The sequence below is a fragment of the Gracilinanus agilis genome, chromosome 1 (genome assembly GCF_016433145.1).
Source record: "Gracilinanus agilis isolate LMUSP501 chromosome 1, AgileGrace, whole genome shotgun sequence".
NCBI classification, from domain to species: Eukaryota; Metazoa; Chordata; class Mammalia; order Didelphimorphia; family Didelphidae; genus Gracilinanus; species Gracilinanus agilis.
The window spans coordinates 779,644,506-779,670,354 of NC_058130.1; the positions used below are offsets into that span (position 1 = coordinate 779,644,506).

Consider the following 25,849-nt stretch of genomic DNA (forward strand, 5'->3'; position numbering starts at 1 on the left):
ATTGGGATGTTAATGCATTGCTGGTGGAGTTGTGAATTGATCCAACCATTCTGGAAGACAATTTGGAATTATGCCCAAAGGGCTTTAAAAGAATGTCTGCCCTTTGATCCAGTCATATCACTGTTGTGTTTGTACCCCAAAGAAATAATAAGGAAAAACAGTTGTACAAAAATATCTATAAGCTGTGCTTTGTGGTTGCATAATATTGGAAAATGATGGGATGTGCATCAATTGGGGAATGGCTGAACAAGTTATGGTATATGATGGTGATGGAATGCTATTGTCCTGGAAGCAATAATGGACTGGAGGATTTATTTCTATGTGAACTGGAAAGACCTCCAGGAACTGATGCAGAGTGAAAGGAGCAGAGCCAGAAGAACACTGTACACAGAAACTGATATACTGTGGCACAACTGAATGTAATGGATTTCTCTACTAGCAGTAATGCAATGATTAGGACAATCTGGAGTAACTTATGAGAAAGAACACTCTCTACATCCAAAGAAAGAACTGTGGGAGTAGAAACACAGAAGAAAAACATTTTCTTCTCACATGGTTCTATGGGGATATGATTGGGAATTTGGTTTTAAAAGGCCACTCTATTGCAAATATGAATAACATGGAAATAGGTTTTGAACAATGATACATGTATAACCCAATGGAATTGTTTGTCAGCTTCAGGGTGGGGAAGAGGGATGGGAAAAAAAATCATGAATCATGTATCATCCATCCTTCCTCCCTCCCTCCCTTCCTTCCTTCCTTCCTTCCTTCCTTCCTTCCTTCCTTCCTTCCTTCCTTCCTTCCTTCCTTCCTTCCTTCCTTCCTCCCTTCCTTTCTTCTTTCCTTCCTTCCTTCCCTGACAAGTGCTCTCTTTAGATGCTTGCCTAAATTAAAACATTCCAAAGCCCCACATTTATATACAAGTAGAGGTAACAGAAGAAAGAAACCAGATACTTCCCAGCTATAAATGACTATCTAAGGATTTAAGATCAATGGGTCCTTCTCAAGAATTAAGGACCCCAGGTTTGAACATATGCCCATGTATCTCACCAGTTTTCAATTATATCTACTTATTGTCTTTCTACAACCCAATGAGGGGCTAAGAAGGAAGAGGAAACTGATATTCCAGGCTTGGGTTGATCCTACTCTTGAGCCCCAGGCAGGCTCAGGCAAAATAACCATAGAAGAAGATGCCCACAGCCATGACCAGGATGGCATTGACATTCACAATGTTTCTCCAGAAAGGAATTTCTGATGTGTCTGTCAGCTTCTTCTTCAGGACAGCTTCTTCTTCCTCGGTCAGTTTGGGGCCTTTCTTTGACTCCAGGCCACAGAATGCATTCCAGGTCCTCTTGAAACACCCTGGTGAGTCCTCAGGGTCATCTGTAGGAAAGAGGAGATAGGCAGGCAGTCAGGAAATGTGCTCATAATGGGTATTTCTACAGGGCATTTAAAGTTGCCAGAGGGCTTTACTAGGTCAACATTTGAGCCTCATAAAAATATTTGGAGGTGAGAAAAATAGGTTTTATTTTGGGGGCCTGGCAGTGGGCAGTGAGAGATAGTAATAGGAACAAGACCGTTTTACTCTAAAACCTTGTATTTCTTACCAGTTAGTATTGTTTGAACACCAACTGCAAAACCTGTAGTTTCAGCATTAGTAAAGCATAAATTGCAGATTGATCAGTTACCCACTCTGTGTACTGGATCTGTAATATTCTATAATAGGCATCAGCTCTGTGCCTAATCAGTTTTATTAATTGCTCATATTCTATATTTACTTTCGTTCAGAACTGTCAGATGTAATTAATTACCCAGAGTGCTCCTCCAATGTACCACATTCCCCACCCCCTCACTCATATTCTCATACCAGATGGGCAGTGAGACCTCTCCCACATTGACAGATGATGACAAAGTGGAAAATGGGGGGAACAAGGGACCTGTGCACTGGGGACTCTGGCATTCCAGAAGAATCCTCCAAACCTGCACATGCTCCTTGTTCCCTATGATGTACATGTCAAACTCCAAAACACACCTCCATCTGAATTTCGTCGTGTTCATATTCCAGGGTTTTGGGGAGAAGTAAAGAATTCTCTGGAATGGGAGATGACTAGCCCCCAGACCCTAATAAAGATGCCAACTCTGATCCACAGAGGTGGGGAAGCTGCTATTCTATGGTGAAAGCTGCCACTCTATAGCTGGAGCTGCTACTCTGTATTTAAGCTGGTATGGAATGGAATGGTATGGAATACTTGGAGTTGCTATTCCACACCTGGAGAGCTGCTATTCCATCACCTAGAGAGGCTACTCTACTAGCCCCTAAGCATATCCATCAGCCCTAAAGGTACCTGATTAGGTCCCAGACTATTCCCCCATCTATTTATTAGGCTATTATACCATCTTAAACCTTTTCTTCAAATAAAATCCTTTTCTTACTTCTTGATTGAATGGAGTTTGAGTCTTCCTCTCTTGGGGCGAGACCCTGCTACAAACTTAGGTGTGTTTCTCCCATAACATTATTATGCCCATTTTGCAGATGAGAAATCTGAGACTCAGTGAGATAAAGTGACTTATCAGTGGGCACACAGTTAACAGTCAGAGACACGATTCAATCTCAGCTCTTCCTGACTCCAAGAACAACATACTAGCCAGTGTATCATACTGTGCTGAGTTCTAAGTGTGACTGAGAGGTAGATGCTTTTCTGGGAAAGTGATCATACCCCAGTGAAAATGATAACTGTTTTCTGACATTACTAAAAGCAGTCAGTGGATGAAACGAGCCTGAAGGGAAAGAACCCTCCAGAGTAATTCTGTAGAGCTCATGAAGCACAGGGTTCTGGTTGAAGTTTATAATACCAGAGAGAGGTTTCTACCTTAATGCCATAAGTAAAAAGGGGATTCCATTTTCAAGATGGCCTTGAACAGAGGCCAAAGGGGGCCCTGAGTCCTCCTATGGACAGATTTGTCTCTGTAGATGAGAGTTATCTTGAACAATTTGTCAAAAAGATACTTCTTGCTTCTGAGAGCCCAGGGGAGCTGGGCACACACAAAGCCACGTGGACAATTTAGCTAGATATTACCTTCTTCCACCTGCTCTCCAGCTTCCTGCTGTCCATATTGCTCAGGATTCAGGTCGATGCGTTCTTCTTGGCTATTGCGAAGAGCCCAGCAAAGGCGATGCAGCTGTCCAGAGAGCATAAACAAGAGTTAACCATGTGGCCATGGCATACATGGCTTTACAACATGGCTCCAGTATAAGGATGATATTAGAAAATAAGTCTTGTTATATTAGTTTAGAGATAAAGAAGTAAAGAAGTTGGCTTGAGAAGGAATTGGAGTTTGAAGCAGAAATGAGACAATGTTTCAATTTCAAAGGTTGACAGTTAAGGTTTTTTTTCTGTGACAGTTACTCTCTCTGGGAGTGGTGGTTGGTCTCTGGCAGTTGGCCCTCTCTGAGGGCTTGGAGGAGGTAAGATCTTTGCCTCTTGCTCTCTCACTATCTGAGGTAGGAGGAAAGGAGGGAAAGACCTGAAGGAGCTAAGTGTTTTATTTTTCCAACATGAGAAACACTATTGACTATCTATTGCTGTTTTTATAGATCTTTTTAACTCTGAGAAGACCAAAGAAAGACCTGGTCTTTGGTTTGTCCTAACTTGATTCTTGTTGAGATTCAAACAGGTAGTCTTTGTTATTTTTATACCTTAGAGGCGAAGTTAAGAATTATAAGGACAATAGTGTTAGTTTATTTAGAATAGTAAAAATTTGGGTTAGTCAGATCAGGAAGGATCAGCATCCTTGCGCCTGGCCCTGAAGGGAAGTTCACTTATGAGCTTCACTTTTCACTGATATAAACTGAAGATACTTTGCAAGCACAGAAAGCAGAGTATCAAAATCTGTTTATAATCAATAATCAATTAATTTACCACTTATTTTTACACCAGAAAGCCTGCCTTGATTATCTCCCAGCTCCATTTTCTAAAGTCCTTCTCAGATATAGGTTCTAAAGTCTCTTCTAGATCTGAAATTCTATGTCTCAAGAACCTTCCAAGATCTCACATTCTGTGTTTTAAGGTTTCTCGAAGATTTGAAATTCCCTGTAATAAGGGCCATTCCTACTCTGACACTTTCTGTCATAAGACCTCTCCTAGCTCTGATATTACTTGTTGTAGGATATCTCCCGGACATGACATTCCCTGTTCTGAGATTCCCCCTCAGCTGACATTCTACAAGCTAAGGCCCTTTCCACTTTTAATGTATGGTGTTCAATGTTCTACAAGGTTTTTCCTGACTTTGAGACTCAGTTTGCCTTTTTATACCTTCTTCTCTGGTTCCTGGTTTTGCCCTCTGGACCCAAATAAAACCAGTCTCATCCATCTTTGTGTGATAGTCCTTAAGTCCTTGAGGATATCTATCTGTCTCTCCCATACCCACCCACAAGTGGTCTCTTTCCCAGCCTCCATATTCTCCATCCTTTCAGCCTGATCTCATACAGAACATGAACTTCCAGCCCTTTGGCACACTAGTCACTTTCCAGTATACATTCTGTACTTTCTCAGTATTCTTGCTAAAATGGGTCCTCCCATTACTGAACACTGCCCTCCAGCTGTACTCCCACATACTTTGCTTCTCTCAATGAAGACTAAGAAATGACTAGCTTTTTTGGCAGTTGTATCATGCTGCTTGCTGACTCCTAGTGGGCTCTCACTTCACCAAAGCCCCTCACTTTCAGAACGACTGCTCTTGGGGCATGCCTCCTTCATCTTGTACTTGGGAAGATGTTTTCTTGAACCTAAGTATGAAAGTCACAAAAATTTCTACTACGTTCCATCTTATTATGGTCTAGCAGTGACACACTATGTTTTCAAATGCTTCTTCTTTTTGAGAGTCTGGTGTTCTATGACTTAGAGTCTTTCTTACCCAGATTTGTAGTTGAGGTAAAAGCCACTAAAAGTGCACATGATTCCATAATGAGTAAAGGCAAACTCATACTTACATGTACATCAGGAATAGGTTTTGTCATTAGAGAGACACCAAGTATAACCAAGACAGTCAATGTGAAGAGGATGATGGCAAAATAGGAGTAATGCCACCCACAGATGATCTTGGGACACTTGCTGGGCTCCATGCAGGTGCCTGTCCCATAGGCAAACTCAGCAATCATACGAGTCAGGCCAACCACAAGTCCAAATATCAGTCCCCAGAAAGCCCCCTGCCAAAGAGAGCCAAGAAGAGGAGTTTTAAGGTGCTTTCAGGATGAGGGAGCACAAAGTACACAAAATGCCTTTTGTGGAAAAGAAGATTTATTGAACACTAGAATGACAATAACAATAAAAAACAATATGAAACTTTTGTATGTGATTCTAAAAATGTCAGAATTGCAAGGGAAACCAAGTCCTGCCTTATTTATTTTTCAGATGAGAAAATGAAGTCCCAGATAACTTAAATGATTTTTCCCAAGAAACTTGACTATTAATTCAGAACACTTTATACTATATATTTAAAATAGACAATTATTAACATTATGTCATGTTGTTGCTGAAAATATGGGATGTCAGGACATCTACGGATGTGAGGGGAAGTAGCATTTTGGGATCCTCAGGAAATCAGTCAGAGTCCTTCCCACCTCTACACACTGAACTCTTCCCCCTGACTTACCTTCTCATTAACTCTTTTGTAGAAGACAGCAAGCAGGAAGACAGCCGCAATGGGGGACCCGATATAGCTTGATATGGATCCTACATACTGGATAAGTTCTCCATTTTGACCCATCTGGACTATTGGGACCCAAGCAATGCTGAGGGCAATCAGGACAATGATGAACAACCTATAATCATATTTATATCAATAGGCCACAGAGCTTTATTAGGCCACAGAAGTATAAGTTCAATGGCTAGTCTAGGAATTTTCCCACAGTGGAGAGGAACTTATTTCCATAGAGAATTCTTCTTCCTCATGAGACTATAAGCCTTGTGCTGCAAAGTACTGGAACAGCCTGACACCACTGCGAGTGGAAAAGCAAAACAAGGCTTTGGGAGAGTATAAGGGAGTGGTATTACTGGTGGCAGGAAATAAGGGAATAAGGGGAAGGTCTAATGATGTGTGTCTCTTTCTCCATACAGTTAGACTATCTTTCCTGGGGCCTGCCTGTCTGTCTTCCTCTCAAATCCCCATGAAGGTTCAGGTTGGATTCTCTGAATAATAGTCAATAGAGACACCCTCATTCTCAGAGTCACTCCTGATTCTTCCCTCTTCCTTTTCTACTCGCAAGGTTCCATCAGTTCTATTCCCATACAGCTCTTGTGTCTGACTTATTATAAGCTTAGACAATGTAGAGCTGGAAAAGACCTCATTTTGGAAGAGAAGAAAATGAAGATAGGAGAAAGCAAGAGATATGGCCAAGGGCACACAGTAAGTGATAGGACCAAGAATCAAATTCTGACCCAGAAGGCATCTTATATTTGTCAAATTGAATTTTTGAATTAAAACATAGGATTTTTGTGATAATGAGATTAAATCTACATTGCCCATTCTTAGATTTAATCAGCAAAGGTGAAAACAACTCCATTTAACTCATAAGTTTGGAGGCCTGTGACCCATGTGTGCTAGAGTGAGTGATGAATCAGAATTTACTGACTGCCTCCTGGGCAGTCCTAAGAAAAGCATCTGTTGTGATTGGACACTTAAACTAAGAGGAAGGCACAGGAAGTGATGCAAAAGAAGCTCCTTTAAAAGAGAGTGACAACTTCCTGTAGCATTTTTTCTTGTTCGTGACTTGGACCTGGAGGAGCCCTGGACCTGGGACCCTGAGACCTTGGTGAGACTGTTGTTAAATCTTTCTTTTAGAATTACACTTGGTGAGTGTAAAGACTAAATCTTCCCAGACTTCTCTAAAGGAACTGCTCTTTAGAAAGAGATTCTGTGACTGAAGCTCCTGCTTCATTCATCTCCGGCTCTCCGGGGCCCTCTTGCCTTGGGCTCAAGGCTGAGCCCTCTTTGACTGAGGATTAATTAGATCTGCTTGAGTTGAACAAAGGGGCCAGAGCAAATTACTTAGTATGTTAGATTACTTATCCTATACTCTCTCTCTCTCATTTTCTTTATTTTATCTTTGTCTTCTCATTTGTAAATAAACTTCCATAAAAGTCATTTTGACTTGAAGTTATTCTTTAATTGTGCATTAATTATTCAATTCCCTGGTGACCAAACCTTTTAATATCCACCTAACCCAAACCCCTTTTTACCCCTTACACTTTGTATTTCTCCCTGCAAACATAGGATATTAAATTTCTCCCCCTCGAATTTCATCATATTAAATTCAGTCCAATGCCTATCAAGATCTTTTGGGATCCTGATTCTGTCTCCTGATATGTTAGCTATCCTCCGCTCCCACCCAGCTCCCACCTCTGAAATGCTATATTCTATGATCCAAATCTTCCCTGTTTCCATTAAGGCGTCACCATCCATAGAGTCATCAAAGTCTGCAATCTTTTTTTTTAAACCCTTACCTTCCATCTTAGAATCAATACTGGGTATTGGTTCCAAGGCAGAAGAGCAATAATGGTTATGCAATGGGGTTTAAGTGACTTGCCCAGGGTCACACATCTGGGAAGTATCTGAGGCCAGACGTGAACCTGGGACCTCCTGTTTCTAAGTATGGCTCTCAATCCACTGAGCTACCCAGCTGCCCCCAAAGTCTGCAATCTTAGTGTCATCCTTGATACTTCCCTTCCTGTTACTTCTCCTATGCAATTAGTTGCTAAATCTTGATGCTTCTGTTTCTACAGTATTATTTACTCTCATTTTCTTACAGGTACAAGTTCCACCCTTGCCACTCTTACAGGTGTGTAACGATTAAAAATGATAAAGGCTGATATTATGAGGAAAACTAATATTTTATTTAGGCACACGTTGATAGAATAAAATTGGACCACATGCCTGGCTAAGATCTATTCAAACTGTCTGCCAGTCCATACCTTCTACTTCCTTTGGCTGCTTCCGTAGGAAAGAGAGAGAGGTCAAGCCTCATCTCCCCATTTAAGTCATGCTCTACGTTGGTTCACGTTGGTTGACATCATCACATCCAAAACCGGAAACCCATTGGATCACGGAAAATGTAGTCTCAAAGTCCCCCACATGTCCACAGGAAGTTTGTCATATATCTACATATCTTGAGGCTCAAATGAGCCCCAAAATACCTCTAAATGGAAACCCCAGAAATTCTAAATAACACAGGTGCCACCCTAGTTTGACTCCCATTCCCTCTCACTTATAGCAATAGCTTTCTATTGGGTCTTCCTGAATCAAAGTTTCTCCATGCTCCAAACTATCCTTCAGACAGCAGTCAGACTGACATTCTGGAAGCACAGATATGACTAACACACCCTTCTCCTAAAAAAATTCTTCAGTAGCTTATTTGTTGCTTCTGAAATAAAATATAAGTTCCTCACTTTGTCATTTTTCAAGCTTTCTACAATCTGGCTTCTAACTAACTTTTTTTTTCAGATTTTTTTTAAACCCTTGTACTTCAGTGTATTGTCTCATAGGTGGAAGATTGGTAAGGGTGGGCAATGCGGGTCAAGTGACTTGCCCAGGGTCACACAGCTGGGAAGTGGCTGAGGCCGGGTTTGAACCTAGGACCTCCTGTCTCTAGGCCTGACTCTCACTCCACTGAGCTACCCAGCTGCCCTTCTAATTAACTTTTAATTTCATATCATACATTTCCCTTAGTGTGCCCTCCATTCTTATTAAATTGGTTGGTTAGCTGCTGTCTACACTTTACATTTTTTCTCCAGCCTCCTTGCCTTTGTATGAATGTTAAAGAGATTTTTTAATCTCTCCCGCTATCTCCTTAAGAGGCAAGAGAGCAGGATTTCTAAGTAGAACATAACTGACAGGTGTTAGTGAGTCAGAGCTGAAGATTCCATTACCAGGGAGACCAGGAGAGAGATAAGGAAGGAACACTGACAGAGGCTTTTGCCTCTGGATATCGAGAGAGCAGGAGGTCTGTTTCTGAGGCAAGGTGCTACTGGCAGGTGGCTACTGACAATTGGGTGGTAGAAAATTAAATGAAGAATTAATGTCTGATTATTTAGGAAGATAGGTAGTTAGTGAATCAGTTTTAGATAGTGTAGGTTAGAGAAGGTCTTATCTTGCCAGGCAAGAAGAACCTGTCCTCAGAAGACAGAGGTAGGTTATTAGAAACTTTAGATAGTATTTGAAATTTATGTATAGTCATAGGGTATTAGAATAGTAATCTCTCTTTCCACCTTTTCTGTTTTCTATATGTACTTCTCAAATTAAACTAAGTGTTTTATTCAACTGCTCTCTTCACTTTTGTTGAATTCCTACTTTTAATCTGTATAATTAGAAAATCTTGAACCACTGGACTACATCTCCCAGCATCCCTTTCCTCTTTCATCCCCACCTTGCGTGCTTGCATATTGTATATAGTTGTGTGTAACTGCACCTCTTGTGTTCTTTTCCCACATGTGCAGCTGGGTTGGCTCCCTCTTTGCTTTAGCTTTTTACTTTCCTTTTTTGCTTCAAGTCATTATTAACAAATTTATTATTAATAAAAATTATTTATCATAGATAATTTATTCTTACTTATAATTACTTATTAACAATAATAACTTTACTTTCCCTTTTGCTTCAAGCTATTATTAATAAATGTATTATTAATAATTATTTATTGTAGATAATTTATTATTATATATGACAATTATTCATTAATAATAACTTGAAACAAAAAGGAAAGTAAAAAAGCTAGAGCAAAGAGGGAGCCAACCCAGCTGTACATTCGGGAAAAGAGCACAAGAGGTGGAGTTATGCACAACTATATACAACATGCAAGCATGCAAGGTGGGGATGAATGAGGAAAGGGATGCTGGGATATGTAGTCCAAGGGTTCAAGATTTTCTAATTATACAAACCCTTACAGTATGTCAGGAATATACTCACATTTCACTTTTACTTTGTAGAATTACTAGATTTCTTCAAAACCCAACTCAGATGCCACTTCCTAAATGAAGGATTACTTGATTCCCCACTCTTGGACCTTAGAATTTACTTTTTTTGTACTTTATACTTACTTTCCTTGCTGTATGGTATATCTCTTTGGCAGAATGGAAGATCTTTGAGGGCAAGAACTGTTTTTTTCCCATTAGTTGCTAAATAAATATGCATTGATTTGATTTGAATCCATGGCTATATGAGTTTATAGAATAAGAAATCTTATGCTAAGCTTTTTATAATTTAGTACAAACATGGCATCCTAGGTGTTGCTTTTTCTGCCTAAAAGACCAACCAATCTTGTTTACTTGCATTCTACTTATAAGATGCATAGGTTTTACAAAAGAGAATTACAGCACAGTCTGATCAAGATGCCCAAAGGGCTATGTCAGCTAGGTGAAGCAGTGACTTCAATGCTAGACTTAGATTCAAGAAGACACCATCAGTTCAAATCCTTCCTCAGACATTGTATAGCTATGCGAACCTCAGCAAAGCATATATCCTTTCTCAGTCTCAATTTCCTCATCTGTAAAGTAAGACTATTAATAATACCTACTTCACAGAGTTGTCATGAATAACGAATAAGATAACACATGTAGTTCTATTATAAACCTTAATGTAATATATAAACACTAACTTTTATTATTAGCTTTGTTACCTTCCTGCTATCAAGAGCTCTCTCTCCGATGCTTGCTTTCGGATTTTGGTATAGATGTCAATGGTGAATAGTGTGCTGGCACTATTGAAGATGGAGGTGAGGGAGCTCATAAGTGATGCCAACATGGTGGATAACATCAGTCCCCGAAGTCCTGAATGACAACAACAAAAAGAATAAATCAACTCATTCTGTGGTTAGGAGCCAGTGACTAATGGTTTCATACCATCCTACAATTCCCAAGCCTTTGAGAATAATCCAAACACAGAATATCAGAGCTGGTTTAGTCTTAGAACAGAGAGTGATGGCACTAAGACAGACCTTAGAAAGAGAATGTTAGAACTGGAAGGGGTCTTAGAATATAGAATGTCAGAAATGTTCAAAGAACATAAACAAGTAGTTTTCAGATGAAGAAATCACAGCTATCAATAATCATATGGAAAAATGTTCCAAGTCACTCTTGATTAGAGAAATGTAAATTAAAATAACTCTGAAGTATTGCTTCACACATCAGATTGGCCCATTTGACAGTAAAGGAAAGTGATAAATGTTGGAGAGATGTGGCAAAATTGGGACACGTGCATTTTTGGTGGAATTGTGAAGTAATCCAACCATTCTGGAGGGCAAGTTGGAACTATTACCAAAGAGCTATAAATCTGTGCATACCCTTTAAATCCTACAATACCATTACTATGTCTGTATGTGAAAAATTTCATAAAAAAGAAAAAAGGACCTATTTATAGATCCTCAGACCAAAGCACCCTCCCTTTCTCCCAGCATCTGCCTAAGCCTGGGACAGAAACTGCCACAACAGTAAAACCTGACAGAGCATCAGTATTTCCCTATCAGGCCTTGACAAATGACCTCCCACATCACTGACCACCAAGCCTGAGAACTTCCTACCCCTAGAGACTAAAGTTCCCAATCCCTTTAGGGCTATCAAATCAGCTGGGCACAAGTACCCCAACTTTGACCAGTTATAGGCAGCACAGATTACTTTATCCTAACCACTACCCTATAAAAAGATTACTCCCTTCTCCAACCAAGTGGAGACCCCTTGCCATCTACTGGTTGAGGGCTCCCTCCTTGTTCTCCCTTCCTCCTCCCCACCTTCCTTTCCCACAATAAAGCCTTGTTAATCTTAATCTCTGTGTCTCATTTGCCTTGAGTTGGACCCCCTGTCAGCCAGATCTGACACCTATTTGTACAAAAAGATTTATAACAGCTCTTTTTTTTTGTGGTGGCAAACAACTGGAAATTGAGAGGATGTTCATCAGTTGGGGAATGACTGAGCAAATTATGGTATACGATGGTGATGGAATATTATTGTGCAATAAGAAACAATGAACAGAATGATTTCAGAAAAAGCTGGAAAGACCTACATGAATTGATGCAAAGTGAAATAAGCAGAACCAGGAGGACATTGTATATAGTAATAGCAAAATTATATGATGATCAACTGAAAGACTTAGCTATTCTCAGCAATATAATGATCCTGGACAATCCTAAAGGTCTTATTGTTGTGGGAGAACATACTAAAGTTTGTAACAGGACCTCACCCAAAGAATTGGAGGCTCAAAATGCCATTCTTTCTAGATGTATTAATTTATTTATTGAAAGAAGAGTTTTTAAGATGGTGATATAGCCTAAGCTGATGGAATGGCCCAAACAGTGGATCAGGGTTTGCATATTTATTGAGGGTTTAAGGCTTCATCTAAGGTGAAGATGTGATATATATGTCCCAGCAGCACAGAGGGGGATGCTCTGTTCTCCTTCTCTGACACATCTAAGGAAAGTTTTTGCATTCACTGCCCTTCTGTCCAGCAGCCCAATTCGAGCATTTCCTCAACTCTCTGGGGTAATGCGGGGGGCTTACAGGAGGCTTGAAGGTGCAATTTGAGCATGAGGTCTCTAAAAGGTTCACCAACACTGGTTACCTTTCATCTAGGGAAATCTCTACTTTTTCCCCAGAATAATGTACTCTTGGGCATTCTGGGTCATTCCAGGCAGAAAATTCTAGGAAATGGACCTCAAGAAGGAGGGTACAAATCCAGGTAGAGGTGATTTTTGGGTCTGACATGTCATATGTGAACTTAAGGATGCCAAAAAGGGAATAAGGGGCATGCACAGGTTTGGGGGATTCCCTTGGACTGTTTAAATGCACATGGCTTATGTTTTCTCCATTTTTCCACTTGACATCATTTGTCAGTGTAGGAGATGTCTTACTACCATCCTGGAATGCTCTTCTCTATGTGGGGAACACAGGGAGGGTACAGAACAGTGCAAGACCACTATGGGTGATTAATGATACAGAACAGTACAGAACTAATGTAAACACAGAACAATTCCAGACCAGTATAGGTGATTAATAATGCACCACAATACAAAACTAAGGCAAATACAGAACAGTACAAGACCAGTAAAAATGATTAATAATATACAACAGTTAAATTATTAATAATACAAGTCTTGCAATTTTTTGTTTAACTAGTGCTAAATGGTGAAAAATACAAGATTCCAGAACATGAAGGTCTACTACTTCTATCACTATCAACTCCACCCTTATGAGAAAGAATGGTATCCACCTCAAGAGAAAAACTGTGGGAACTAGAATGCAGACCAAAGCAGACTATTTTTCATATTAGTTTATTTATGGTTTTGTTTTGAGGTTTTGGTTTTATATGAGTATTCTCTCACAACAATGACCAATGTAGAAGTATATACTGCATGATAATACAAATATAACCCAGATCAAATTGCCTTTTATCTCCAAGAAAGGGGAAGCAATGGAAGGAGGACCTTATAATTTCAGAAAATGTATGTTGAAAATTGTCATTGCATGTAATTCAGAAAGAAAGTTATCTTTAAAAAATTTAAAAAGAAAAAAAATTAAAAAAAAATTAAAAAATATAGAATGTCACTACTGGAAGGTACCATGGCACATAGAATTTCAGAATTTCAGAGCTGGCAAAAATAAGAGTTGACCCAAAATCAATTCACATTTTTTATCTTGAATGTTCATATGAGAACTAGAGACTCGTTTATCTACATTTGGGGAAATCTTTTTAGATCTTGACAGGAACCATACTTGTACCTTATTTTGGACATTTCCTGAAATAGTTTCAGGTGGGGTTGATGCCTCCAAAATGACTCATCAGAGATTTGATTTGATCCTGCCTCTAACTCCAGTGACAAGGTACTTTCTAGGGCACAGCAGGGATTTGGACTTGAATCTAGCTCTTCAATCTTACTAGCTGTGGGACTGTAGGAAAATCCCTTCACATCGCTTAACCTTGGTTTACTTGCTTATGGTTCCTTGCTTCACAGGGATAGTTATGAAGAAAGCTTTTTGTAGACTTCAAAGTCCTGGAGAAATTAGAGACATATCTGTCATAAAGTCATTGTCCCCTCTCTGAGTTTCACTCCTTATCTAGGTTTATACAGTCTAATCTCCTTAGCTTTATTATTAGTCAGGCAATTGTGGCAGGATCCTGGGGCCCCTTCCCCTGATATCAAGTTGGGGGAATGGTACGCTTGACCTCTGGTTTTATGATCAGATTAGTTTATGGGGATGCTAATCACTTTTCTGCTTTCTTCAGATAAGTGAGGTATGCCTGGCATTATGGATTAGTCCAATAGATCATTGGATCATACATTGAGACCAAGAAGGGATCTTGGAGGCCATCTGGTTCAACTCCTTCATTTTACAAAAGGAAATGGTGTAGACAAAGGTTAAATGACTTTCTTAAGGTTCTACAGCTAGTCAGTGTCTACAAATTTTGAACCCAAATCTTGGGACATAACTCACCTTCAAAGAGGCAAGTGGAAATGAGTCCAGAGGAGGTTCAGAAGGATAGTGAAAGATCAAGGGAAGGGTATGACAGCAGTTCTCACTATAGTAGAAGGCCCATTACAAGAGAGAGGGATTACTCTTGTTCACTTTGGCCCAAGAGGGCAGAACCAGGAACTATGGGTGGAAGTTTATTGAGGGGATTCTTGGTAAAGGCCATATTGGAATAGATGGCTCCTGAGGTCCTTCCCAACCCTCAAACTCAGTGGTCAAGGGCTCTAATTCTTGTCAGAGACTATTCAAATCACTATACATGATACTCCAGGATGGGTGACATGAAGACCTCAGAAAGACACTAACCATTTGGCATGAGCTCCAATACCAGCTTTGGATAGGCAATATTCGTACAGCCCACACTGTTGCCACAGTGTTTCTCACATTCAGAAGGCACAACACAGGTGACCTCATCTGCGGAGAGAGCCAAAGAAAGTCCATTAGCTGGAATCTGAACAGTGTTGAGAGCTAAGTCCACTGCTATGGTAGGTGGAGAAAGAGTTTCTAAGTGTGTCTGTCTTGGGAGGGCCTGATGGGCTTCACCTGGGGCCAAGGTAGTGTGCCTGACAGATCCCACACAGAAGAAACTCCTTGAAAATGTGCCCAATTTGAGAATAGGGCTAACAGTGAATTAGGGTACAAAATTCTGTCTCTCAGTTTTCTAATTTTTCATTGAATACTCCCAGTATGTCTTGAGTTTTAAATTATTTTAAAAAAAACTATATTTTGTTGTCCTTAATGTGTCCTTTGAAGACATTGACTTTCATTTTTGTCTTCGTATTCCCAGAACAGTCACAGTGCTTGGCATATAGTAGACACTAAATAAATGCTTTTCATTTGATTGATTACATCATAATACTTTTTTGGAGGGGAACCCTGCCTTTGCCCCAAAGTTGAACCCTCTCTCATAACAAAGAACAATAATTCCAGTAACATCTGATTAAGTGACTTCATATGATGATGTGTATTATATTCTTTATTGAGACCAGGCTTTTTCATCTTTTAAGGGGCATCCTGGACCCCTTGGGTAGTCTTGATTGACCCTCGTCTCAACATAATACTAAGCACATAAAATAAAATTAAATACAGAGGATTAAAAGGGAAACCAATCATATTGACCAGTTACCAAAAGAGGTTCTTTTTTGAAATTCAAGAACTCCTCTGTTAAGAACACAATTTAGAGAATATTTCTTGAATGAAAAAGATTTGCAGGGAAACACAAAATGCTCATTACTGACCACTCTGAAATTTTCTTTTTTTTAAAATTTATTTTAAATATTTTTTCATGTTCACATGATTCATTTTCTCTCCCTCCCCTATTCTTTCCCCGCTCCGGGAGCTGACAAGCAATTCTATTGGGTTGTACAAATGTTGTCACTCGAAACCTATTTTCATGTCATTCATTTTTTTTTAACCCTTGTACTTCGGTGTATTGTCTCATAGGTGGAAGAGTGGTAAGGGTGGGCAATGGGGGTCAAGTGACTTGCCCAGGGTCACACAGCTGGGAAGTGGCTGAGGCCGGGTTTGAACCTAGGACCTCCTGTCTCTAGGCCTGACTCTTACTCTACTGACATATCATTCATTTTTAAATGAATTATAAGCAGTTTTTAAAGCCTAAACCCCAAATCACATACCCATATATACATGTGATAAATGATGTTATATGTTCTTCTTTTGCAATTCTACTCCCATAGTTCTTTCTCTCAAGGTGGTTAGCATTTTTTTCCCATAAATCCTGCAGGAATGTCCTGGCTTATTGCATTGATACTAGTAGCAAAGTCCATTACATTGGATTGTTCCACAATGTTTTACTTTCTGTGTACAATGTTCTAATGTTCTCCTGGTTCTGCTCATTTCACTCTGCATCAGTTCATTGAGGTTCTCTCAGATCATATAGAAATCCAGAGCAATAGTATTCCATCACCATCAGATACAACAATTTGTTCAGCCATTGCCCAATCGAGGAACACCCCCTCACTCTCCAATTTTTTTTTTGCCACCACAAAGAGTGTGGCTATGATTATTTTTGTACAAGTATTTTCCTTATTATCTCTTTGGGGTACAAACCTAGTAGTGGTATTGATGGATCAAAAGGTATGCATTCTTTTAAAGCCCTTTACACATAATTCCAAATTGCCTTCCAGAAGGGCTGAATTAATTCACAACTCCACCAGCAATGCATTAGTGTCCCGATTTTGCCACAACCCCTCCAAACTTATTATTTTTCTTTACTGTCATATTGATCAATCTGTTAGGTGTGAGGTGGTACCTCAGTATTGTTTCGTTTGCATTTCTCTAATTATGAGAGATTTAGAACACTTTTTCATGTGTTTATTAATAGTTTTGATTTCTTTATCTGAAAACTACCTATTCGTGTTCCTTGACCATTTGTCAGTTGTAGAATGGCTTGATTTTTTTGTACAATTGACTTAGTCTCTTGTAAATCTGAGAGATTAAACCTTTGTCAGAGGTTTATGTTATAAAAAATTTCCCCAATTTGTTGCTTCCCTTCTAATTTGGTTGCATTGGCTTTGTTTGTAAAGAAACTTTTTAATTTAATATAACTCAAATTATTCATTTTACATTTTGTAGTGTTCTCTATCTCCTACTTGGTCTTAAATTCCTTCCTTTGCCATAGATCTGACAGGTATACTATTCTATGTTCATAATTTGTTTATGATTTCTGTCTTTATATTTAAGTCATTTACCCATTCTGAATTTATCTTGGTGTAGGGTGTAAGATGTTGATCTAAACCTAATTTTTCCCATACTGTTTTCCATTTTTCCCAGCAGTTTTTGTGAAATAGTGAGTTCTTGTCCCAAAAGCTGGGATCTTTGAGTTTTTTGAATACTAGCTTGCTGAGGTCATTTACCCCAAGTCTATTCCATTGATCTACCCTTCTATATCTAAGCTGGTATCATATTGTTTTGATGATCAGTGCTTTATAGTACAGTTTAAGATCTGGTACTGGTAGGTTTCCATCTTTTACTTTTTAAAAAATTGTTCCCTTGATATTCTTGGTCTTATGTTCTTCCAGATGAACTTTGAAATAATTTTTCTAATTCAATTAAAATAGTTTCTTGGTAGTTTGATAGGTATAGCACTGAATAAGTAAATTAATTTAAGTAGGATTGTCATTTTTATTATATTAGTTCATCCTACTAATGAGCAATTGTTCTTCCAATTATTTAGATCTAGTTTTATGAGTGTTCACATAATTCCTGAATTTGTCTTGACAAGTAGATTCCCAGGTGTTTTACCTTGTCTAGAGTGATTTTAAATGGAGTTTTTCTTTCTAATTCTTGTTGCTGAGTTTTGTTGGAAACATTTGGAATGCTAATGATTTATGTGATGATTTATTTTGTCAAAGGCTTTTTCTGCATCTATTGAGATAATCATGTGATTTCTATTAGTTTGGTTGTTGATATGGTCAATTATGTGCATGGTTTTCTTAATATTAAACCAGCCTTACATTCTTGGTATAAATCCCTCCTGGTCCTAGTGGATAATCCTTGTGATAACTTGCTATAGCCTTTTAGCTAGTATTTTATTTAATATTTCTGCATCTATGTTCATTAAGGATATTGGTTTAGAGTTTTCCTTCTCTGTTTTTGGTCTCCCTGGCTTACTCTGAAATTTTCTAAAGGTAGACGCGATGTGTGGCCAACACTTTGCAGTGGTTCCTGGAATCTGAGTTTGAGTAGGTGTCCAGGAAGACTTACCTGGGTACAGAACGCGGCTGATCATACCAGGCAACACCATGAGGAAGAAGGGCAGTACCTTCAGGTAGCCACACAGGATGCAGCCACCCTTCACATGGGACAGGTTCTTCCCTGAGAGACAGCGCTGTACAATCACCTGCCAGGGAAGCAGAAAGTAAGGACAGGGTAGGGCCCCAGGGCTCCTTTTCTCAAGTTGGAAGTTGTCCCTGCCCTTAGGAGGGGAATGTATCTGATTCTCATTTCAAGGTGGCTTTCAGTTCAGAGTAAGGAAGAATGTTCTAGTGTTAGAGCTGTCCAACAATGGAATGTATAGCCTAGCAGGTGGGTAATGAGTCCTCCACTTCAGGAGATATTCAATCATAAGCTGGACAACCACGTGTTGATAATGTTGTAGGCAGAGATTTGGACTATATGGCCTTTTAGACAGTGAGTTTTTTTGCTGGCCAAAATACAGCATTGAAGCAAATGGGAGGCAGTGTATTACAGCAGAGAAAGAATATTTTGCTGATTGTGCCCTGCCAAACCTAAGCCTTGGATCACCCACACTACCCATATTGCTTCAGGAAAGTGGAGAAAATCAAGAAAGTGTTTTGACCACATCTACCACAAATTAATGTTACACAACTTCAAATGGGCCCTCATTGCTTCTTGGCAACCTGACTATACCTCTCTCGCCAACTCACTCTCCTACTCTTCATAGCAACTCTTACAACCCTTTTCATCCCTCTTCACATCTCCCATCACTTCTCCTGCTCCCACCTTCTCAACTAAGAACCTTAAGAACCTTATATTTTAGAGGAAAAAGCCATTCATCTTTCTCATCTCATCGTTCTGTCCCTGTCTCCTTCTTCACTGCTGTCTTGTAGAATAAGGGTGACAGTGACTTTTTTTTGCATTCAGTGAGCCTTTATTAAGGGCCCATGAGTGGTTTTGGTGAGGGGATACAGAGACAGGGGATCCCTGCTATCCAGGGGCTTACACTCTCCTAGGGAACCATGTATACACAGAAAAGCATTCATTCACTCACTTCCAGTGAGGGGGAAGCCATTCCTGGCATGGGAAACAAAGATGGGAGACAAAGGAAGGCATTGCACAAGAAAGGATGGGTGGGTCATTGCGGCTAGGTCTCAGGACTGGGCAAGGCAGTGCAGTGATCTGAAGGGCACTTGGGAAACATTGAATTGGCTGTTGTGTGGATGTGGGTGGCTAGTCAACAACCCCAGGTCACTGTCATTCTATGAATGTGAATGACAGTGAATGAAGGAACCTTACCCCTTAACAAGGCTCACCTCTCTACCTACTTAAGTGATCTCATTCCATCCCTTCTCCTTCAACAGATTTGCCCTTCTTTATATCATTGCCACTCTTTCATTTATCTTCAATCTCTTCCTCTCTATTGGCTCATTCCCTACTACTTATAAACATGCAGTTTCCATACCACCGCTGGGTTTATACCCCAAAGAGATAATAAGGGAAAAGACTTGTACAAAAATATTTATAGCTGTGCTCTTTGTAGTAGCAAAATATTGGAAAATTAGGGGATACCCTTCAATTAGGGAAAGGCTAAACACATTGTGGTATCTGATGGTGATGGAATACTATTGTCCTGGAAGGAACTGGAGGAATTCCATGTGAACTGGAAAGACCTCCAGGAATTGATGCAGAGTGAAAGGAGCAGAACCAGGAGAAGATTGTACACAGAGACGGATACACTGTGGTAAAACCAAATGTAATGGACTTCTCTACTAGCAGCAATGCAATGATCCAGGACAATTCTGAGGGACTTATGAGAAAGAATGCTATCCACAACCAGAGGGTGAACTGTAGGAGCAGAAATATAGAAGAAAAACAATTCCTTGATCACATGGGTTGATGGGGATATGACTGAGGATGTAGACTCTAAATCAGTGGTTCCCAAACTTTTTGGCCTACTGTCCCCTTTCCAGAAAAAATATTACTTGGCCCCCTGGAAATTAATTTTTAAAAAATTTTAGTAGCAATTAATAGGAAAGATAAATGTACCTGTGGCCATTACCGCCTTCCTGGATCGCTGCAGCACCCACCAGGGGGCAGTAGCACCCACTTTGGGAATCACTGCTCTAAATGATCACTCTAATGCAAATATTAATAATATGGAAATAGGTCTTGATCAATGACACATGTAAAACCCAGTAGAATTGCTCATTGGCTATGGGAGGAGGGAGGGAGGAGGGGAGGGAAAGAACATGAATCATGTAACCATGGGAAAATATTCTAAATTAATTAATAAAATAAAAATTTTCAAATCACAAAAAAAAATATGTAGTTTGTGGATTTCCTTTATCCTGGAAAAGTCCCCCTTGATCCTTCCATCCTTACAGCTATAGAGCTAACATCATCCTCTCAGTCCCTCAGGCACACAACGTAGGAGTCACCTTGGATTCCTCACTAGCTCTCACATATTATATCCAAGACCAGTTGATTTTATGTCTATGGCATCTCTTGAATATATCCCTTTCTCTCCTCTGAAACTACCTCCACTCTAGTATAGGCCTTCATCAATTCACCCTTGAGGACTATTGTAATAGCTGCTAGTGGGTCTGCCTACCTCAGTCATCCACCCCCTCCTCCAATCCACTCTCCATTTGGCCACTAAAGTAATTTTCCCAAAGCACAGATTTGACTATGTCATTTCTCTACTTAAAAAAATCCAAGTGCCTTCCTATTGCCTCCAAGAGTAAACACAAATCTTTTCCTTTCTCTGGATCTGTTTTTCCTTCTGCAAGATAAAGAGAATCTCAGAGATTTATTCTAGCTCCAAATATTTTGAACTCTAACTGCATAAAGAAATGATTAGTGTGTATGTGTTTGAGATGAAATGGAGAAAAGAGAAAAGAGGTGTGTGCATGCATGCCTGCTTGCTCACATGCGCACACATACATATGTGCGCGCACGTGTGTGTTTGTGTGTGTGTGTGTGTGTGTGTGTGTGTGTGTAAAAGATTAGGGGAGAGAAAGAAAGAAGAAGAAAGGAAAGAGAGAAAAGAGAAGGAAGAAAAAGGAAAGGGAAAAGAAAAAGGAAAAAGGAAAAAGGGAGAGAGAAGCAGAAAGAAAGGGAGAGAGGAAGGGGAAGTGAGGAAGAATGAAGGCAAAATGGGGAAAGAGGAAAAGAAAAAAGAGATTGAGGAAGCAGAGTAATATATCTTTGAAAATTGGAATTTCATTCCATTATATATTGGTCCAAATGTATCTTAGAAATTAGAGCTTTTTAAAAGAGGAATGGGATATCCCAGGAGATAGAGAATTCCTTATCACTGAAGAGCGCTATCACTGAAGCTGAATTGATGAGCATCTTAACTCTGAGATTCTATGGCACTGTGATTCAGTAGTTCTATGCCCTCCTTCCTCTGATCTTATTTTTCATGCTTGGTCCCACTGTCTTTTTAGTGGTGGTATTACTTTGATACTGGAATACAAATATGTAAGTCTTTGGCTCTATTACACACTGGCTTGCTATGAGCCTGAGCAGGTCATTTACCTTCTGTGGGCTTCAGTTTTCTTCTTTGTGAGATGAGGCTATTCCTTCTTGCCCTACTTCCCTTGAAGCATTCTTAAGACATTCCAATAAAAGAATGAATGGGGAACTCTTTGTAAAGATTGCCTGGAGAGGGCATTATCTTTTTCTTAGGATCATGACCAAAACACTGGCCTTTAGGCCAGCTTTTGCATTGAAATTTCAGTTCTTCTATTCAATTTAGTTCAACAAATAATTGTGAGGTATCCACTATGTGCCAGATTCTGGGCCAATCCTGGAGGACACAAAATAAAAAATGGAAGCCCCTTTCCTTAAGGAGTTTCCATTCTTCTAAAGGGATGTGCCCAAGGAACTAAGGACAAAGTATTTCCAAAGAAATTTCACTTGGTAGACAATAAGAGGGTCAGGGGAAGACAAGGGCAGAGTTTTGCTGGAAGCCAGGGTTTCTAAGAGGCAGGTGAGCCAGGGAGGAAATAAATGATGTCTTGCATCCACTATCTGGGTAACCTTTCTCTCTAAGCCAGTTTCCTTACCTTAAAAATGTAGGGTTTGAACTATATAGTGGATTGAGCATTGGGGTCAGAGAGTTTAAATCCTGCCTCTATTTCTCACCAGTCATATGACTTTGGAAAGTAACTTAACTACTCTGGGCCTCAGTTTCCCTACTTGTAAGAAGAGGAGGTTGGATTGGATGATATCTAATTTTCCTTCTAGTTCTTGATTTAGATTCTCATTCTTTCTTTTGAAAAGATAAAAGTTAAGCAGTCTTGTAAATCCCTTCTCTTTTATGGACCTCTTACCTGGTCAGCACACCAGTACCAAAGAGAAATGAGGTTCATTCCAATGAGCATTCCTGGCCATGGGAGTTCGCCAGTGATGGGATCCTGGAAGAGGTGGAAGGAGTCTGCTTTGGGCATGTAGCATTCTGGGTTCAGAGTTACATTTCCGTCTGTGATGACAGATGGGATGGCTTTCATGTACTTCTCAGTTAAGGCCTCGTACCCTCCTATTTCTGCAAAAGCTAAAAAACATCAGAAAAAAGTTAACTCAGTCTTCTGGCCCAATGTAATGTAAATGGACAGCTGGAAAGACCTATTTTATTGGGGTTAGAAGAGAGAACAATCCAGTACAGGAGGCACATGGGGGAACTGGCAGTGAGAGTCATGAGTAGGGAATGGGATTTGGAGGGTGGGGGTAGGGGTAGAAAAGAAGTAGAATCCAGTTTAATCTAGTACAGGTGGCATCTGGATAAAATAGCTGTCCCCTTTCCCCCTGCCAAGAAAGCTGTCCAGGTTTCCCCCTAAAAGTGCATCCTACGGAACCCAAAGGCAGCCAAGACAATCTCAAACATCAAAATAGACTACAATACAAGCTTAAAACAGTATTCTCTCCACCCAAGGGGGAGAGCTGAAATTCAACACACAGGCAGGATCATGAAAATTACTGGGGAAATGAGTAAAAGGCCTTAAAAGTTACTTTATTGTTAAAAAATCCTTACCTTCCTTCTTAGAACCAGTACTGTGTATTGGTTCTAAGGCAGAAGAGTGGTAAAGGCTAGGCAATGGGGGTTAAGTGACTTGCCAAGGATCACACAGCTAGGAAGTATCTGAGGCTTGACTTGAATGTAGGACCTCCCATCTCTAGGCCTGGCTCTCAATCCACTGAGCCACCTAACTACCTCCAAAAAGTTACTTTAAGACAAGGAAAATCAAAATATGAACTTGGAAGAGAACAACAATACCAAAGTGGAAGGCTCAAAGGAAAATGTGAAAGTGTGCCAGGCCCGAAAAGAGCTCCTGAAAGTTCTCAAAAAGGAGACAAAAGTCAATAAGAGAGATAGAAGAATAATTGAGGAAAGAAATTAGAGTCAACAGCTTGGTAGAAGATATTAAAAATTCATTGAAGAAAACAGTTTATTAAAAATTAGAATTGGCCAAATGGAAAAGGAAATACAAAAGCTTAAAGAAGAAATTAATTTCCTAGAAATTAGAATTGGGCAAATGAAAACTAATCACTCCACAAGACATTAGGAAGTAATAAATTAAAATAAAAAATGAAAATATAGGAACATATCTGAAATATCTCATTGGAAAAACAACTGACCTGGAAAAAAGACCCAGGAGAGATAATCTAAAAGTCATTGGATTAATTAAAAACTATGGTCAAAAAAGAAACTGGACATCATATTACAAGAAATCATCAGGAATATGCCCTGATATCCTCCAACAAGACAGATAAACTGAAATGAAAAGAGATTCACCAATCTCTACTTGAAAGATCCCAAAATAAAAATTCCCAGGACTATTATAGCCAAATTCCAGAATTACTAGGCCAAGGAGAAAATATTACAAGTAGCCAGAAAGAAATAATTGATATATTTGTGGAGTCACAGTCAGGATTATACATGACCTAGCAACTTCTACATTAAGGGATTGGAGGGCTTGGAATATTATATTCCATAAAGCAAATGATCTAGGATTACAACTAAGAATTACCTACCTAGCAAAACTGAGTATATTTCTCCAGGGGAAAATGGATATTTAATGAAACAGAGGATTTCCAGCCATTCTTGACAAAAAGACCATAGCTTTACAGACAATTCAATGATCAAATATGACACTCAAGAGAAACATGAAAAGGCAAAGTGAGAAAACACAAGGGATTCAATTAGTTTAAACTGATTACATTCCTACATGGGAAGGGGATAATTAAGATACTTAAGCTATCTAAATACTCAAGATACTTAATGTACTTAAACTATTTAAGATATGGAAGGTACTTTAGACACTTAAGATATATGATAACTTTATTATTAATAGTGCAGTGAGGAGTGAGTATACCTACGCAGAAGCAGAGAATAAGTTAAATAGGAAGTGATTAAAAAAACCCTAAATTAATAATGAGATTAATGGGTAGACATTCTCTTTTTAGTGGAGAAACTTTTTCTGGCTGTCTCCATTCCAAGATACTCATGAGCAACATCTGCCACGCTTAGGGGGTTTCTATCTTTGTTCTAGCCAGGTGATGGTGGTATCTATAAGTACAGGGTTGGCAGCAATCTACCTGAGTATGATGTACACCTGGTGGTGTTAACAATTTTCTCCTTACTGTGACTGGAAAGTGTGTGAGAGGCTGTAAAATGATTTCCTTGAAAATGGTAGAAATGAAAATGTTATGGCTACTGAATGGTGTTGCCATGCCACATGTTAATGTATGGTGCTCTCTTCTGCCATTTACAACCTGAAAAAGGAAAAATTCTCTGGAGTGCCAGAGTTGTTCTCTAATGCCTTCCCTGGCTTAAGAAGGGCAAAGATAAGTTTGCATCTATTTCACTGATCTAGGCTTTGCTATAAGATAAGATTTGGCGCTGAATGGATGAAACTGAATCTTCTGTTATTTAAAGATTTGAAGAGTTTGGGACTTCTCAGATTTAAGCATGTAACACATTTTCTCAGAGTCGTTGTAAGAGTGGCTGTGAGTGATAAGATCATGTTATTGCTCCATCAGCTTCAGAGCAGAAGAGGAACAGCTTTACTCAGCCAGAGAGTGGTGAAAACAAGAAATAGAAGCTTGCAGAGAAGTTGTGCTCCCTGGCTCCTGAATCTCATCCAACCTCTCTCACTTCTGGTCCACTACCTGATCCCCAGGGAGGTCTCTGGTCTGGCTTGGACTGGCTATACTTACCATAGCCAGTGAGAATGAAAGAACCAACCAGCATAATGACTGTCTGCAGGGTGTCAGTATAAATCACAGAGGCCAGACCACCTGCCAAGGACAAGGAGAGAAATGAAGAGATTTTTATTCCAGGGGAAGGGATATGCTGTAAGGAAAAATTGCTATTTTCATGTTATATCTCCCTTCTCTCATCTTCCCCAGGTATCTTTGGACTAGACTCCCTGCCATGGCTTTGGCTCACCTGTCTTAGAGAGTTCTTTTGTTTCTGTGTTTCCCTGGTTCTCTACTGATCCCTCATCCCCAGAAAAGCTGGCCACACCTCTGGGGATAATACCTTGACCTACTGAAGACTTGATTCCTATTCCTTGGTCTTTCTCTTCAAGTCATAGATACACAATTCCCAGCAAACTTGGGGCTGTATCCTTTTGGTT

General features: G+C 39.6%; 1 protein-coding gene across 1 annotated transcript in view; it reads right to left on the reverse strand.

The window, feature by feature from the left end:
* Positions 1-1,165: 1,165 nt before the first annotated feature.
* Positions 1,166-25,849, reverse strand: part of LOC123232447 (solute carrier family 5 member 4-like) — a 55,654-nt gene continuing 30,970 nt past the window's right edge. Inside the window, exons 7-15 of the mRNA XM_044658895.1 lie at positions 25,428-25,508; positions 22,544-22,764; positions 18,231-18,366; positions 14,814-14,921; positions 10,667-10,817; positions 5,653-5,821; positions 4,991-5,206; positions 3,078-3,180; positions 1,166-1,383 (exon numbers count right to left, since the gene is read on the reverse strand). Of these exons, the coding sequence (XP_044514830.1) occupies positions 1,166-1,383; positions 3,078-3,180; positions 4,991-5,206; positions 5,653-5,821; positions 10,667-10,817; positions 14,814-14,921; positions 18,231-18,366; positions 22,544-22,764; positions 25,428-25,508 (1,403 nt within the window). The remainder of the gene's footprint in view (positions 1,384-3,077; positions 3,181-4,990; positions 5,207-5,652; positions 5,822-10,666; positions 10,818-14,813; positions 14,922-18,230; positions 18,367-22,543; positions 22,765-25,427; positions 25,509-25,849) is intronic.